Source organism: Apostichopus japonicus, chromosome 1 (assembly GCF_037975245.1).
Source record: "Apostichopus japonicus isolate 1M-3 chromosome 1, ASM3797524v1, whole genome shotgun sequence".
NCBI classification, from domain to species: Eukaryota; Metazoa; Echinodermata; class Holothuroidea; order Aspidochirotida; family Stichopodidae; genus Apostichopus; species Apostichopus japonicus.
The window spans coordinates 11391097-11410259 of NC_092561.1; the positions used below are offsets into that span (position 1 = coordinate 11391097).

The 19163-nt window shown below is 33.9% G+C and overlaps 1 protein-coding gene across 3 annotated transcripts in view; it reads right to left on the reverse strand.

The window, feature by feature from the left end:
* Nucleotides 1–391: 391 nt before the first annotated feature.
* LOC139967534 (tubby-related protein 3-like) overlaps nt 392–19163 on the reverse strand; it is a 54108-nt gene continuing 35336 nt past the window's right edge. The window contains exons 4-13 of one of the 3 annotated variants that reach the window (XR_011793026.1): nt 18691–18825; nt 13444–13697; nt 11937–12125; nt 11150–11262; nt 10106–10220; nt 9706–9804; nt 8867–8954; nt 6980–7063; nt 2299–6414; nt 392–2256 (exon numbers count right to left, since the gene is read on the reverse strand). Coding sequence is in view for 1 of the 3 variants with exons in the window: in XM_071971440.1 (XP_071827541.1) it covers nt 6281–6414; nt 6980–7063; nt 8867–8954; nt 9706–9804; nt 10106–10220; nt 11150–11262; nt 11937–12125; nt 13444–13697; nt 18691–18825 (1211 nt within the window). In the remaining 2 variants the exon portion in view is untranslated. Of the gene's footprint in view, nt 6415–6979; nt 7064–8866; nt 8955–9705; nt 9805–10105; nt 10221–11149; nt 11263–11936; nt 12126–13443; nt 13698–18690; nt 18826–19163 lie in introns of all 3 variants that reach the window. The other 2 variants (XR_011793025.1, XM_071971440.1) reach the window with 2 other exon arrangements.

Sequence of the window (19163 nt, forward strand, 5' to 3'; positions counted from 1 at the left end):
CACAAACAATGGACATCATTTTTGAACTGATGTAAAGTAGAATTAAGAATCACATGAGCACTACGAAGTACTTCTGTTCCCATATATATTCAAAAACAATGACCAACAAGGGTTTGCTTGAATTTGTAAGACATTGTTATTAAATTTTTTGACACATTTTTATGACAGAACACACAGAGTCAGGCTTTAGAAAGTAAAGCAATGAGTGGAAATAAAACAAACCTGGAATGGATTATAGATGATGATCAACACATATATTTTCACCAAGTTCAAACACATCAGTAGTGTTGGTGTTCCTTTGAATAAATTTGAAATGATGCAATAAAATATAAAAGTCAAGGTGAGGGTCAAAACACAAACCATTTTGAAAATATTTAAAGTGGTTTTGAGAAAAAAAAAAAAAAAAAAAATGGGGAATAATATTAGTAATGAAAAGGACTTCTTAAATGATTTGAAACATGAAAGGACACCAAGCACATTTCATTCTACAACAACGAGTGTAACTTAGAACACCAATATCATTACTACATATCCAGCAAGTTCTGTCTTGTCAGTAATGTTGCTGTGAATCCATGGACCTATTGTGGTCCAGTTATGATATGTTCAGTAGTAAAACATGTCAATGAATGAATTTGAAACAGTTTTAATATTACAAAATTACAAATTGCAGCATAACTTACCATGTTAAATCTGCTACTAATAAACTGTGTTAAAGGATACTATTATAAACTTCCCTAAAGGTTGAGTAATATGTGAAGCTTCCCTGCAGGTCAAGCGATTAACTACAGCTTCACAGTGGGTTTATGCTACTATGAGTCCCTGATAGGGCCATTTACATGGTACTTAACTCACAACAAGTTCAAAGGTTGATATGGTGATATACTGTAGGTTAGTAGGCATGACACAGTTGGCTTGAAATTACAGTTCACTGTTACTAACTTACCTTAATGTCTAATAGTTAACAACATTTGGTAATAACATACATTCTCATATCCAATAGGAGAAGCAAATGGATAGAAATAAAAAAGAAAAAAAAGTTACTTTTTGAAAGCCCCTACAGAATGTTTTAAGATTATAGCAAGAATTTCATATCACAAATGAGCAAGGAATTAACCATGAAGTCATGTAGAAACATCTCAAATAAAACAATTAATGTACACATTGATTGTTTTACCCTTCAACATTACAAGAAGTACTCTTAAAAGGATGATATTACCAGCAAACCTATGTGATATGTTGTAGGACAATAAAACACACTGCTATCAGTCTAGGTTGCCTTAATTAAATAAGTTTAGTTTTTTAGAAATGACCATTTACACGAGTGTAGTTTCTCTGATGCACTGCACAACTCTATGGTAAACATATAGACTTATGGCCGCAAATGACGTTTTAATACAATACATTACAACTTAGTTAAAGGCCAACACATGACAAGGATTCTTTGTTGTTTATAAGAAGTCACAGAGCATGTCATGGATGAGTTATTAGAATTTATAAAACAACAGATTAACATTTAGTCCTGCACTCAGGAGCAGACTCATCAATTTACCCTCGAGAGTTTTGGCATAGTTTAAAGGTTAATATCTTGAAAACCTCAACAGCTATTCAAACATTACTAGCACTTTATTTTGACCTTTTTCTTGAACTATGATACATCAAGACTACAATTCTACCTAAGTCACCCTTTTGTAAGTTAAACCAAACAGGTCAATAACAATAACTTACACACTGCTGGAAAACCTAAAAAAAGAACATTTTGAACCATTTCCTCAAATTACCGAATTGATAGCTGCACAAAAGTTTTTGATAAAGAAACAAAGGATTGACCTGTCAAGCTAATGCTAGTTCCATCAATCAAAACTGGAATTGGATAAAGTATGGATAAATCATCATTCAATTACTAATGGATAGTGAGATAATACTTAAATCTCCATCTATGACATCTCCATCATTGTAACACTTCCTGTTTACTGCCACCATGAATATAATGTTATAATTGGAGTAATTGCTCAATTATTGTCTTTGCTTTATTATTGTTTTCTAGCCTGCTACATGGTTAGTGAATATGGTCATGCTCAGTCAGTTAGTTGTTCTGTGTATCTGGTCAGTGAATCTGACCACATTTCAACTGTTAGCTTTCTGGGAATTTATTTTTCATTATTGTCATCTTTAATGAGGGAAGTCCTGCTCAGTGCAGAAGCACTGGTTTGTGGTCACACGACCTTGTCTATTCCCTAGTACAGCACTATAGCTAACCTTGCCTATTCCCTAGTACAGCAGTATAGCTAACATCCTAACATAGATGCTAACATATGGGAGATAGTTCAGCTAACAGAAGCTAATATATTACAAACAGTAAAGCTAACATATATGGAGATCACAGCTAACATAGGTGTTTGGGACCCCCACAGTTGCATATAAGGACTGGGTGTTTTAATCCAGTATGCCATTGTGTGCTGAGAATCAGAAACTATCACTTGTCATTTGCCTAATATTGTAAATATTTAGTACAGAGCATTTGATATGCTACAGTGAAGTAGATTGTAAATATATAAGTAACCTGCAACTACATAATTTCCTGTCTCAATCTTATTTCTACCAGTGAAGTCTTTAGTCTTCCAAACATCTCTAACTTCTAAGGATATCCAGTAGACTGCGGGTTAACGTTACAACAATGACAAAGCTTAACATTATGAAATGGTAGATGTTCATACTTGATTACACTAAGCCAGTACCTAACAATACACACTGGTGTGTGACCAGTGAAAATAAATTCATCTGTAACAGGTATGTTAATAATATGTGAATATCCATTTAGTTCTAATCATTTCAGTGGTCATCATTGCATAGAGAAAACAGCCATACACATCATTCCTACAACTGACCATCTCTAAGGGATTTCATTAAAGTTAAAATCAAACCAATTTTGAATACAAGCACATTAAACAAAAAATTAAGAGGCAAGGTGAGTAATTAATATCACAACAAACATATAAATAATACAAATTGTACATAAATTAATTCTTTCAGCTTTAAACAGCACTGTTCCAAGGTGAAAGGTTGTCACAATGACAAGGACGGATAATAGTTAAAACATTCTTAGTTAATACAGATAATATAGCTTGCAATAATATGGGTCATTTTAAAGGAAAAAACAAACATACAAAATAAGTGTCTATGCGTTAGGTAAACTTCAAGGTGAGAGGCTGGTGATGCATACCTATGGTTAGATGTCCATTATAGAAAGAATACAGTTGTATGAGACATTAAATTGTTGGTACAAGTGGTCATTTGGTAAAGGGCTGCTGTACTTGTACTCAATCTAGAATACTTATTGTTTGCAAGGATGATAAAGTAGATTCAAAATTAACTTTGCAATAATATTTAAGACATTTGTCATCAATCATAAAGAGTATATGACTTTATTTATTTATGGCAGATCTGTAACTAAGTTTTGCAAGTACATATTTGCTTACAAGATTTGTGTTTTGTTTACATTACATTAACACCACATCAGTACCACAGTACGATGCTTTCTTGGGGGACAAAGAGGGAGTCATGTGACATTCCAAATCATCTCAGCTAAAACTGGACAAAATGTGGACATATATAGAGCAAACTCAATACCCTTTGAAAATTGCTGGTAGTACCTAGTAATGTGACTGTTTCTTGTGTGTGTCTGTTTGTTATGAAGTTTACAAAGATTAGATTCTATGGTTGTTCTTTCATAAGGTACACTTTGAGACAAACCATTTATGGTTGAGGTAAAAATTTAAACAGCTGATATTCTGATAACATCACTTCGTAAGTACAACTTAACTGTAGTTATATAAACCTATTCTACACAGTTAACAAAACCAAACTGTTGGTTAGACTAATTAGGGTTAAAGATAATACTGGCCTTAATAATGGCTTCAAGGTGTTGAATAATAACTAGGAACTATACTGTAGAGATCCTTCCTAAAGGAAGAATTACCATGAAAGTTACATCTATTAAAGCCCCATTATACATTACATTATAAACTAAACGATACCTTCACTATCATCATATTATTCACATTCTATCACAAAGTAGCTCCTTAACTTCTGTCAAAATTTTTTTTTTCAAATTATGACAGTAACATTTTGTAAACTTCTGATTGGTCTTTGTATGTGATTTATTTTAATGTATAAATTATCTGTGCACAAAACATGATGTCAAAATTGAATAAATCTTTGACTTCTTACTAATTAATGTTGCTTTTGTGAAAATCAATTAAGGAAGAGGATGTCTGATTTGATTAATTGTAATCTTATCAACAAGCTGGTATGCTGATTTTCAGAATTTGACAAATCAACTCAAAAAGTGACTTCAGCACATTATACAATTTACATTTTGTTTCAAACTTCTCTGTCAAAACACTGAACATGTTCACACAAAAAAATGTGCTAGATTCATTGTCAACTTTGTGCCTTTCTTACTTATTACATCTTACAATGGTGCAGAGAGCAAATTGAGGGCAAAATCAGAGAGCAAATCTGCAGTTTCATGGAACAATCATGCTTGATAATCCAAGGTGTCAATTCATAACACAAAAACTTGACATAACAGCCAGGTCCATAGTTGTTCCTTAAATGACTTGACAACATATCAGATAGTTTTGGTGGTACATCATTATCAAATGGGACATTAATGTTTCTGCACACATCACATGCATAGTTGGTTTCCTTGGTTTCTAAAACCTTGTTTTGTAAAACTGTGAAAAGAGGTTAAGAATCCAAAAATCTGTTCCACTCTCAAACAACAATAAAATTGAAGGGGAAAAAATGATCTGCACAATTTTGAAAACTGCACCAACCATTTGGAGGTCCTCTTGTACCAGAGGTAACTAAACAGTTGGCTTACCTCCTGAATTAGACGTTACTAAAACAGTTGGCGTACCTTTTGAATTAGAGGTTACTAAAATAGGTGGCATACCTACTGAAATAGAGGTAACTAAATATTGGGGAGAGTGATGACTTAGGCAATAACTAAATCAATAGAAACTGATAAACATCTTTGTAGAGCTACAAATGACTTCTTTTGTTCCTAATAACAGAATGTTACCTGTGTGCGTTATAAAATGTCTATAGGTGATGGATAACTTTCCCTGTGCTTGCAGTGTTTTGATTGTCACTGGGTTCAACATTTATATAAAGGAGTCACTATTAATGATCATTTTAATGCTCCACACTTTGTAAATATAATGTAACATTAACACAAGAACATCCCTTCTGTTAGGGAGTTTATCCACTTAAAATTAGTCTGAAAGAGCATTAACGCCTTTCACTGTGAATACAAAGTGTAATAACGATTATATCGCTGGTTCTAATCAATACAAGTTTTTCGAGAAAGATGAATAAACAATATACCAGTGATATGACAAATGAAAAGTTTTGGTTTAAAGACTGAGTTACATTATAAATGACAACAGGTAATATGTTTGCAGTATATACAGTTCATAAAAGCCATTCACCACATGATTGCAGGTGAAATCATTTCATCTCAACAACAACAACAGGACGTTAACTCAATGCAATATTTGTTTATAATCACAACCTACGACAAAACAGGAAATGCAAAAATAGTTTTCAGTAAGAAGTACATATTTGTTATTGGAATGTAACAAACCACTGATATGTGCAAAATAAAGACAATGCTCATCAGGGCAATATTACTAAGTTACAGAAATAAGGAATGCCATCATCCAACAGCAGTAGCAACCATTATAAACTTTCACCCTGCTTCTCTCCACCCCCCCCCCCCCCAAGTCTCCAATCACTACAATTCTTGTCCTACTATATGCATGACATATCTCAATTTAAATAAAGCCCTTAACTTTGAGACTAATAATTAATCTTAATAAAAAGAAATGGTTGGAGATAAAATTCATTTTTCAAATCCTGAAACAAAATCTCTGATTGAATACAGATAGAGTACCGTCCACACAGTGGGTATGGTGTAAATATATACATATCGTGCTGACGTGGACCAGACACCACTCAAGATCATATATACTTGAATAAAATTGAAGTCATTTGAATAATAATTACAATACTATCCTCTCTTTGTACAGAAGTGAAAGATAAGCAGTGCCTCCTGGCAGCAAAAGTAAGGGTGTGCAGATTAAACTCATATAAATCACATACAATATTCAATACCTTGTCATGTATAACCACCAAGACAGTGAAGGCAATCTTATTATGTTATTGTCATTGTACAGGAAAGGCTGACGGATTGCCATGCAGCTGCTGCACAATGTTACTCACAAGCTAGTTTATTGTCAAAGCTGCTAAGAGCGATACCCATGGCCTGTACAGCACAGAGAGGGTAGCTGAAATCCATAGTGAAGATGTCTTCTGCCACACGACCAAACTGCATGATAATGTACTCAGCTGTAGAGGAATAACAGTTTTACAATGATGATGATTTAATTGATTGTATTTAGTTTTTATTTTGTTGTTGTGAGGGTCTATGCCATAAAGAAACCATAAATACAACCTAGAGACTAACACATTGCATTGCAAGCTATTAGCACAAGCCATGGCTAAGTTCAGATGCTTATGTTAACTTCAAGATAAAGTACAGCACTGTCTACAGAAGTTTTGTAATGAGCAATACATCCCCCACATAATATTTGTGCTGCAATTCTAGCATAGGCCAACACTTTGTTTCTTTCTACAGGTAACATGTGTAATAATTGCAAAAACATGTGCTGTCACAGCAATCTCCTATAATTTACAGTACATGTGATGTCCATGGCCACAGTTATTTCACTCAGTTTACTCATAATAGCTAGCAGTACCAAAGCCCTCTTACAAGTAAACCACATTACTATTCTAAATACAAGACTACAAAGAAGCCAGATATATCACAACACAAGTGTTTTGAAAATTGCCAATCTGTGTCGTGTAACCTCATAAAAGAATGTGATATCTGTATTTTAATTTCAGTACTTACGATCATTGTCATGAATAACTTGAAAGTTCTTGACTGATGCTTGGGTAACTCTGCCATGAAAGTTCAGCACGTAGGATTGAGTATCTAAGAGAACAACAGATTAAAGAAAGGTTGTATATAAATGTGTAAATGTTTTCCACCAGAAGAAACCAGCAGTGCACTGGTGTATTTAAAACTTTCCCCATTTTCCTAATTACACAAAGATTTTAACAACTAACCAGTTTTACATGTGAAATAATTGTACAATCTACATAATAGGCAAAATTATTTTCCACCAACATAAGAAACCTGTCTGAACTCTTTGTACATAGTATTTCATACAGTGCTGTAGTAGCTTTGTCAAAATTTCACCTATGAGCAGAATGCTTTTTGAAAATGGAAAACACATTTCAAGTTTATTTTTTTACGTTACATCCTCACAACTTTGTCACAAGGTTGTCTAAACTCACCTAACAGCCATAGCAGCATGTGGCTGGTACATTAGGTACATCAGGTAAGTTCTCTATTTAATTTACATTCCAAACAATACATTAAGCTTCACCATAAATGTTTATACAAGTACTAATGCATCAATCAATACCCTAGCCATTGGCTGCAATACTTGGGCTTAATGTACTTATTATTACTATGTTACTTAGGATACTAAGGACTGCAGTTAAAGTTAACTTATAACAAGGCTGCCAGTGAGACTATGAAAAGTAGTGGATTAGTGGAATTCCATCCATCTGTCTTTACAGTTTTATTCTTTTAAATTTATAACATAGTAGATGCAAAATAATACCATCTTTGATGTTTATGGTAGCTACTTTGGAATAGTAGAGATACTGAGGTGAGTGTGGCTAATACCAAGATCATGTTGAAATATTGTTTTGACACCAGAAAACCATTCTTGGATATGCTCCTATTCAATGGACAGTCTTTAGATGGGTTCAAAAAATCAAATGTTTTATGCTTGTTTTCAATAGGCAGTTTTTAGCCTGTTTCATAAAATGAAGTTATTTAATGCTTGTTTTTTTAAGGCAGTTTATAGCAGGGTTCAATAAACATGGAAAACACATTTCAATTTAATTTTTTTACATTCAACTAACAATTCCAGGTGCTTTTTGCAGAAGAAAGCTATTAGTGGCATAAATCCTCACAAGGTTGTTTAAACTAACCTAACAGCCATAGCAGAATATGGCTGGTACATTTTAAGGCATTTCAAGCTCTCTATTTAATTACAATCCAACAATACATTAAGCTTCATCATAAATGTTTTGTTTATGTACTTACATTAATCAACTATTTGATTGAAGGTGTAGAGTTATATTAGTGCACTATCTGATATCTGATCACATCTATTATCTAACATCAAGTAACCTGTAACAGTACCGGTGGTGGTGAAAACATTCCTTTACAGTAACCATACATGTGGCCTACCATTCTTTATTATTCTTTGATCACCAACTGATGTCACAGAGCTTGAGGTTGAAGTCAACCAACATCAAGAAATCCCAACAAGTGATGTGTGAAAAGACATGTCTGCAGCAATGTAGATTTCTTTCGTGTGTGTCCTTTTTGTCCTTGTGCGCTCTGAGTTCTTCGGAAGATTTTGCGCCTTATAAGTACCATTTATTATTATTATTATTATTATGTTAACATGGTCATATATGCTGCTTATCATGCTGTGATAATACATATGTACTGTGTGATAAAGCATCTTACTATAGTAATATCTTTGTGTCTGTTATTTCAATATTTGTCATGTGTTTCCTTACATATGCATCTTACAAGTTTAACTGATATGCAGAAAGATACTATTATGTTAAAAAAAGTTAAATTTGGATGAAATGTAACCAAGAACAATATTGCTCTTGAGGGTTTTGATGTTAGTATTAATAAACCTACCGTCATTCCACACCGGGGTCTTGTTATGTAAATCCAGTAAATCCTCCATGTCTTTCCTTTTAAATCTCTCCAAGATAGACTGATGCTCCTAAAGGTAAACAGGGATTAGTTATCAAGTAAAACATAAGAAAGAATGGGAATTCAATTTGAGAAAACAATGATCTATACAATATCGTCTTTAGTCTTTCACCCTCCCATCTGCTCTTGCACTAAAACCTCTAACATAAGGTTGTCAGAATACTTAACAGGAAATAGCATAGTGCTATGCCAATATGCAACATGTCAAATTGTTACACGCAAATGAAGCAGCATATCAGTTTATGTACACAAATCTTAATACTGATAGCATTTCACACTAACCATATTGATAAACCTGCATATTGCTGTGCACAAACTAAACACCAATTCACTGAATGTATCTATGCTGACATTAACCAGTGGGAAATGTAAACATAAATGAAGGTGCCAACTAGTGATATTGATATATTGATATAACAGGGCATTTAAAGACTGCAGCATACCTAAACCCAACCTTAGTAGTTCCTTACTGATGTAAGAACATTATGCTAACCTTGGGAAATTTACTTTTCATTTTTGGAAGTTGTTGTCCTCAGGTTTTTCACACATTACCTACACATTTAATCCACATGACAAGTTAAACTGATAAATTGTCCACACATTCAAAATTAAAACTACTATTTCATGAGAGAGGTTATGCAGGGGTTCTGAACCTTGAAACCTGAGCATGGTGTTGGGGTTCAAAAAAATAAAAGCCCTGAACATTTGCTAATAGTCTACACAACATTTTGCAGACAGCAAACTACAACTTGTGGACTTACATCTCTGGGTCTGACAGCTACTCTCTGATGGTCCATACTCATGCCTGGGATTACAACAGTCATTTTACGGGGACCTTTGAACCCAAGCACATTGGTATCCTGCAAATAAATACAAATATTTTCTCTTCATTTTTATAAGATTATAATATAACAATTGCCATGCTGATACTACATTTGAAACAGAGTTTTTCAAGTGAAAGATTTAATCCAAATTACACCTTGGCAACTGTGGACTAAACGATGACTGGAATTAACCTGAGGCAGTGAAATGTTACCTCGACTTATGAAACAACTTCTATACCAACATGTAAGGAATGACCTAATTAGAAGCCTACAGCACTATGAAATCTCTCCTTTAAAGTAAAGATAACATCACAAATATGAAAATACAAATACGTACATATAACACAGCGGCTAGTTCTTCGCGTATATTGCTTCCATCAGACAAGCTGCCAGGCTTCTGGGGGCCTAGTCCTTTATCAAATATTGTGAACTGAGTTCCCATAAAGTTGGATCTGTGATGAAAAAAAATGAACGAACACATTATGCAAACTAAATCTTCTTGATAAATTGTCTTGATAACAGCAAGATGATATGGATGGAAACATTACGGTGCTGTCAAAGTGTTAAGATATCTTTTTAAAAATAGTAGTAGTTTTCTACAAAAATGTTTAAAGGTTGAATTAATACATTAACAACTAACTTGCAACCAAATGACAAATTCCTTAAATCTTATAAGTGAGAAATTCATCCTTTGGCTGCAAAATGACAAAACTGGTTAGTTATCAAATGTCATAAATTTAACAATCTGCAGCAAAAATATAGATTGATCACTTAATATAATTTCAAAACGACAAAACGATGCATTAATCTCTGAAAGTCATCATTTCAACAATTTGTAGCTGATTGATAAATTGGTCACTTAAGAACCTTGTCAGTTCAACATTCGAAACAGACTATTCTATCACATTTGCATCAGAATGTCATCATTTCAACACTTTACAGAATGATGAATAGCGGCAAACCACAGGGAATGATCTTAACATCTTTTGACTGCACATTAAAAGTTTCCATAGATTGAGATAACTATCACATCCCCTCAACTGTGAAAGGCAGGTAAGCATTCTTTCCACTCTCTGTAGTCATGACATGGCATGAGTTACTGTAGGAAGTGACACTTTCTACTTGGTTTTTGCACGTATTAATGCATTTTGAATATAAAATTAAAGAGTTAGGATGAGTCGTTGGTGGTTTGACATCAAACATATTTGCCTCTTACCCTATCTGCCTTCTCTTCCCCCTGCAAAATTGCATTCTTAAAGGATAAAATAACTTCTGATAACAGCTTTTGATCTAAGAAATTTAAGGGATGTGCAGAATATAAGATACCAGGCAATAACAGTCACCACACTTCAGGAGATTTACTTTCATTTATTTCACTCACCTAAGCTTTCCAACAAAATTTTCACCTCCTCTAGAAAGATCAGTTGGGTCTGTTGACAGTAAATAATTAGACGTGGTACTCTTCTTTCTCCTTCTTGCAGCCAACAGGAAAGTCTGTCAAACCAGAAAACCAAAACGTTTACTGGTAACGATGCCTAAACATATCCATGGTAAGCCAAACATATTCATAAACTTGTGCACAATCAATGAAGAGGATTATCTACTGATGGCAGTAAATATAAAGGAAGGTACCAGGAATCAGTTATCATGTTAACAAAATCTATTTAGTGACATAGTATTATAAAATTTTGCCCAAAAGTATTGGGCCCACAAATTCAGGCCCATAGAATGTGTCTGAAACTTTTCTTGTGAAATTTTACTTTTATTTTTTACATATGTACTTTTTCCTTTCGTTTTCCTCTGCAAGAGGCCACATGTAGATTGTACAGCAACTCTCACTTGGAATTTATTGTAAAACTTACACATAACTTTAACTTGAAAATGGTTACATAAAGATAAGAGCATAATTACATAAGGATGAGAGAAATGTTTTCATAAAGATGAGAGAATATTACCAGTTTCCCTTCAGGCTGAGACTGTTGATGAATCATACCTAACAATTCACCCAATAACAAAATATTGACTTGTTCAGAATGATCACAATTTGTTTAGCAAAACTGGTTGATATAGAAAACAGTTGTCTCCTTCCCAGAGGGAAAGCAAATTCGAAACCTTACAAGTTTGGCTTGATAATCTCAAGCAGACTCTTATGTATACTGTGTAGCTACCTTCTTGCCATCTTCTCTCTCCATATGTAAGTAGTATGTTGGGTAGATGTTTCGATCGACTCCTTTCTTGTCTCTAGATATTCTGCACCTGACAGGAGTTCCTTGGGGTGCTGGGGTCAGGACATAGGCATCCAAATCATCCATGTTATTGGGACCACCTATAGCCCCTGGACCTGGTATCAGAGTCATCTATAATGAGAAACAAGACAAACATAAACAATCTCTACGTATAACAATACATTGAGTTATTAAGACCAATCTCTTTGTATAACAATCCACTGAGTAATTAAGACCAATGACGAATTGTGTCACCACCATTCATCATTATTATATTCATGAAGTATAAATCATGAATTTTTAGTCACCATGAAAGTGCTTTTCTAACATTCCTCTTATTTAGTCAATGAATTTAATTTAATATCTCACATTTTGGCCACTAAAGGGAATATTAAACACCCTGGCAGTACAGATGCTCAACAAAAGGTAGGTCAACATTTCAACAAAAGTATCCAACATAATTCTTTTCAAGGTTAAAGGTTAATGTTTGTCTATACAGATGGTTTTAATTTGTGTCATTCTTCCACTCTTGCTTACTCTACAGATACATCCATATTCCTCCCCCTCTCCGTATTTAAGTTAAGTAATTTCTAGTATTGTTACCTATCAACCAAATTCAAATATGCAGAAGACATTCACTATTACTAAACACCACTGTATTTCGTACATCTTTAATAACACTCAGCCAAGCTAGCTGTGTGTAACGAGATGTTCAATACAGATGGTAACATACCATCACAGCTACAGTGTAATGTATGCAATATTCTGCTGTGTGGGAATTAATATATAATAGTGTTGTAATAACTTGAATGACATTAAACCTCTAATTTTCTGCTGACTATGACAGGGCATGGCGATATGCATTGATTTCATGAATGGAATGCAGATGGCAAATTTAATTTATTTTTAGTGTTTTTCTTATTATTTAAACCATTGTTAATGAATAATCCGGTACTGTTTTCCTGCCTCCACCGAAACCAATTTCAGATTCAGATTTCAACATTGATTTTCTATCCTCCATATTTCTACCACCACCAAATGAAACTAAAACTGGGTTAATCGACCGCCTTGGAAATCCAGTTTCTTGATAAAACATCCTGGTCCCATGTGGAACAACTGCAATAAACTGGTTACAGTTATACTTAATTTCAGAGGGAACAATAAAATCAATAATCAGTCTGAAGATTTTGTCTTCAGAAACTGTAAGAATGCACTGACATAGTTTACAGCACAGATGGAAAGAAACTCCTTTTCTCGATGCATGAGACTGCATTAAGCAGATTTTAAGTTGATTAAGACCAGTTTCATGTTTCAAAACAATTTCTTATGAAAGAAAATTCACAAATCCACCACTTGGTCCCAAGTGAATAAATACACTTCATAAAGAAGTTAACAATGTGTACAAATTAATCTATTTAATTGACCAATGGATAACACATATATTACTCACCTGTCCAGATGGTGCCGTTTCAGTTTGGAATGTTTCCTGTGGAATCAGTGAATGAGAACTAGGGTTGGTGTTTGTTTCTGGATAAGAGGCATTTAGAGATGTGTAAGGCGGAGGGGGAGCACTGTTGTTATTGTCGCTGGAACCCATCAGTTTGGTTGAACTTGTAGAGGGCAGTGTTGGAATGTCTTCCACATCATTGTCTTCATAATGACCAGCTGAAGGAATTCCCATTGCCTTTAACTTCCTTTCAGTCTCTGAATGAAGAAAAAAAAATCAGTTGCTTGAAAACACTCTTGTAACAAGTAGGTCTGTCAATGCATATAGGATAGGTTATCTCATCTAAATGAAGCATTGCACAACACATCTCATGTGCCAGCTGCCCAGGGTTCCCTCACTATTATAATATTCAGGGAAACAAAGAGGATAAATGCTAAGCCTGTCAGACAAACAACATTCCCATGGTATAACAATAAATGACTTGAGCAGCAAAAAGGTGCAGATAACTTGCACCAGATTTATCATTTGGACAAGTGTGTCTCAATGAATAAACCTATTTGGCACCTAAATTTAGGTACCAGCAGTGTTTATAACTTGCCCGCCTCCAGACACTACATAAAACAACTGATTGTTCGGTTGGACGGTGCATTCAGAATAGTAGTATTACTGTGTTTCCCTATTTTGTGCAACCTGTTTTAGTGCAGTACACACATACAGCGTTAAGCCTACATTTAGGCTAGGCCCTAGCCTAACCTCACAAAAATACAGTAGGTCTCCATTCTACCTCCATACTGAGTTACAATTTGAGTATAACCCACAAATCTTGGGGACTATGGGAGGATTTTATTTTATTCGTCATTTGCAATGCGGTTGCTTGATTTAGGAATCTTTTCACTTTCCATGAGTTTCAGCGGACATGTGTATTTACTATCTAAACAAAAACATAAATCTAAACAAAAACATAAATCTAATCAAAAACATCAATCTTGTTGAGATTGTTCTAGATACGTCCTTCGCAAAAACGTTGATTAAATGATCTTATTACTTTTACACAGTAAGTCAATGGGTCTTTTCCATTGAGTTAACTGTATGCAACGGAAACCACACACTAACAGCCCATCGACTTGGTCGTGTGAAATCAGACTTGCTTTAGTCGATTTACGTTATGATGGTCAGTTATGAAATTGAAATTGAGGGGGATGTTAATACTGAACCTGTTAATAGAAGTAGTAACCTCCACTTGGGAAACAATCTGAGTCAAAAGTTAGTTTGAACAAAGTAGTGACGTATAATATCATACAGCATATACTACATAATGAAAGGGGGGGGGAATGGTATACTAACCATATCCCTTAAACTGAGCTCATCAGAGGGCTGGCAATACACCCTGCCCAACTGATACAAGAAATAAACAATGCTGTCGTGTGCAAATGCTATAATCAATTTGTTCATGGAATTATTAAAAATTACCAAAAATTATATTGTTTTATCACTTCAGGATCTCTCATGAGCAAAAAGGAAAAAGTTAAACTCCAAAAGAAACACAAAGTCGCTGAAAAATTTGAAAAGTTTGACAACATCTGGAACGTGCATGAGCTAATAATGTATGTGAGGACAGTTAACCTTACATAATGTTAAGTTATGATTTTATAAGTGTTCAACTGATATTGTTTCATTCCCAATATTGATATGGATACCAATAAAAATAATTACTATAACCTAACATTAGGCCATACTTTTGTACAATCCCACTGTTTTAAACTTGCCTAACTTGATCTTTAATGACACTACCGATTATTTATTCAGTGTTGTTTCATACTAATATTGCATCTCTTAATATGACTGAAGTTAAATTAAAAAAAGGAAAGAATTGTTTTCTTGTTGTTCTTTTGTTAATTTCTTACTAAGTAAATGTTTTTGTAAGAATTTGAAACCATTTTTTTTCAAAAGCTTTCGATTTTGTTTGAGGGCTGGCCATTGCATTTCTTTAAAAAAAAATGTAATACAAGCAATTGTATGATTTATTCATTCTGCTTACTATATAGCATTAATAGAACTAAACAAAGGTTGTAAATTTGTGTAAATATCATGATTGTGTTCCCAAGTTTGCTTATAAATCTTGCATTATCTGACTTTTATTTATCAGGTATTACTTTAATACACAGACCAAACCCTTCGATAAGCTGCTTATAAGGTGTAAACTATAAGTCTCTTATGGTAAGTCTCGATGGATACTTAACTCAAGTCATTTCATTAAACTCTACACTGATATTTAAGCATAGTTACAAATCTGTTTCTTCCAGATGAACTCTTGTGGTCTTTCAATATTTAACCAACATGTTAATCCGACCGGTGTTACTCGAAGCACATCTGCCATTATTCTGTTATAAAGGTCGTCTAAACTAAGAGTACGACAGCCTGCCAGAGGCGTAACTTGTCACCACCTCCAACGGATGTAACGTCATTACCTACGTAATCATGCAACCACCACAAAGGCTTAATACGTGACTGTCAGGCAATTGCTTATTACCTCTTAGTAACTAGAGTACTTAAGAAAAGCCATTGTACAAGATATTGTCAAGCCAATTTCTCCTCCAGGACTATTGAGAAAATGATGACTTTGCTTTACCCACTTGAAACATTTTCTCAATCTGAGCTAGCAAGGAATATTATCAGATTTTAATCTGAACAAATCTTCCTGATTTTAAAGCCAACAGGTTTCCGCTGTGAATAGCTAGGTAATTTGATCACAAATATATGTGTATATGGTGCAATATGCAAAGTAATTTCTACAAGTTTTCACAAGCAAAAGAATAGACAAGTGCTCCCTCTTAAGTGCTAATTTATGTAATCTACTAAAAAAAACAAAAACAAAGCTATAAATGATGATCAATCTGATGAGGTATTTGTCAGTGAAAACTTTGAAGAACTTTGAGAGTATCGCTAAGCATGAAGAGTGGTTACAATCATGAAAAGTAACACCTACTCCCTTCCCTCTCTCCATCCCTACATAGCCACCTACAGTACCTAGGTACGATAACTACCTATATACCTGTTTATCTAACTATTAAGCTGCCAGGACTCTTGATGAAGTGGTTGAACTTTCTTTGTTTTAATTAGATGAAATATTCCTTGTGAAGCAGTAATCAGTTATTTCAGTTTTACTGCACTGCTAATTGTACAGGTACATGGTAATATTTGTTAAAGTGGTTGAAATTTCTTTGTTTTAATTAGATGAAATATTCCCTGTGAAGCAGTAATCAGTCATTTCAGTTTTGCTGCACTGCTAATTGTACAAGGACATGGTAATATTTGCTATTGCAGCTTTGATAAACTTGATATGATTGAAAGGTAACTTTAGGAAAGACATTAGTTCTGATATGTAAAAACAGAAATATATTAGTACAGATGGTGTTTTTATCTGTTCAGGTTTTCCAGATACTTATAAACTACTAATAAATATATAATCGTTAATGAAAAGTCAGTGTCTGTTCCTCTGCTCAGTTTCAATGATAAATCATGTTTGTCTACTTCCTACTGATCATGTTCATTCTTCCATCAAAGCTGTTCTTTAGCTCTACCGTACTAAAACAGGGCATCAATGATCAATCTAAACCATTTGTCTCTGACAAACTTGGAATGTATTGAGAATATGTTAAACCAAGACACAACATCTATAAATATATTTTCCAATTAACATTGCATTGTTTTGGACTAGCTGAATTAACGGTATGTGTCAAACTTGGCAGTGTGGCCAATTGTAATGTTGAAACCAGTAATTGCTCAAAACAATTTTTTTAATTAACTGTGACTGGTACAGTAGTAAATTGGTGATGGTTTGCTTGTTATATGGACTGTCAAACAAACTTAATATTTAAAGATATCCTTTCTGATATGCAATACAGTAGTATGTTTTTTCCCCTTCATATTTGTAAAACTCCAGGACATTTTCAATGTACTGATATTGTTTTTATAAGAAATAATCAAGACAAGACTAATTGAGTGTAACTATTTTAATTGGCTAATTCAGTGTTACTGAGCATACTATTTGTTGTTTTCGGAACAAATATTTGTTGTTATGAATTTAAATTGTCAAGCAGACCTACCTACCTTAACATGCCACTATAGGAAGGACAAAGTATGCAACTGAGACATTACCCTAAACGTGACTATACTCTGTACTTACAGTATTTCTTAATGACTCTCTTCCCAGTACCAGACAGTAGTAGGACGGTTGTACATGGATTAAATCAAGCATACTTAAATAGTCTATACTGGTGGAGAGAATGATTCAGCTGTTTTGGAAATTCTACTAGTACACGAACAGAATGACTAATTATAGAGAAGATCTACAGACACTGAGTAATTTAATAACATTGCACATTACTCACACTTAAATGCACACTCACAGCTCAGGCTGTAACCAGCCAAGTCTCTTAGTCAATATGCTAATGCTAGAGGACCTTGGAATTACATGTTCATATCCTAACCCATCAGAATCAACATTTCTTTTTGTAGATTTAAAATTAACAGAAATAATTCAGAGAAAGTTTACACACAACGGCAAATTACTTGTCAGCAATTATTATTTTCTTTTTTAGTTACATCTGTTCAGTATTTTTTAATTAACCCCTTAAAACATTCCACACCTTCATAGTACTTCACTTCACGCATCATAAAATGATATGTTTCAATTTTTCTGCTTGACAATAAACACTGATTTGGTTCTATATTACTGTATTTGCAGTTATCTTTAAACATCAGTCCCCAAACAAAAACTATGCATTTTAGTTAGTTTTCTTCTCTTTGATGTTTTCTTTTGCAAGTTTCAGAATGTCAATATAATTTAGGGAATCATTTATCCGGTATCATTTTGCAATTTGCTATGCAAAATGGTCAAATTGCTATACAACTGCAAAGATGTATGGCAGTATTTTACAAAGGAATTGTAGTATATGTTCAGAGCATTCAATACTGCAATACAAAATTTGGATACTAAATTATTCCAGGCTGCAATTATGTGAATATTTGTATGTGTGTATCACAACAGAATGAAGACCTGAATCTACTGGTAATGCAAATTGTATCTTATATTCTAGGAAAAGTGTTTCAATTCCATTGAAGATAAATTGGAAATAGTTCTTGCTACAAATTGTCTGTAAGAGTCTGTGATTCAACATGACTCTGTGTGAAGTACTAGTTGTTCTTCTGACAGTCAGTCCTACTAATATCAGGGTATAAATCAATCACCTGTCCTTTCCTTAAACTGTGGTGTTTCATCATCAAAGTCATCTGTAGAGGAACTTCCCACTGCAAGGACTTGAATGGTAGTATGAGAACCAGAGTTGTTCAATCCATAAACAGATGACGCTGGCCCATCAATACCTACAAAGAAAGAAAAAAGAATACAATTTAATACCTTTACTGGTTTAAGTTCAATCTTAGGCAAACAAGCACTGTAAGATTGAAATGTTTAGAGTAACCGGTTGTACTTGGTTTATGTAAGTTTATGGCACCATAATATATAACCAAAGTTACAATAATAACTAGTGCACTATTCCATTGTGATCAGGCAATGAGAGTCATTGAATTTCTCAACATAAGAGACCGCATTGTAGCTAACTGACCGTAAGTTACCTCTTGTGACCTAACATGATCTTTGACCTCCATGAAAATTCATAAGGGTCTTGTACTCACTAAGATGAACCAACACCCTAATATAT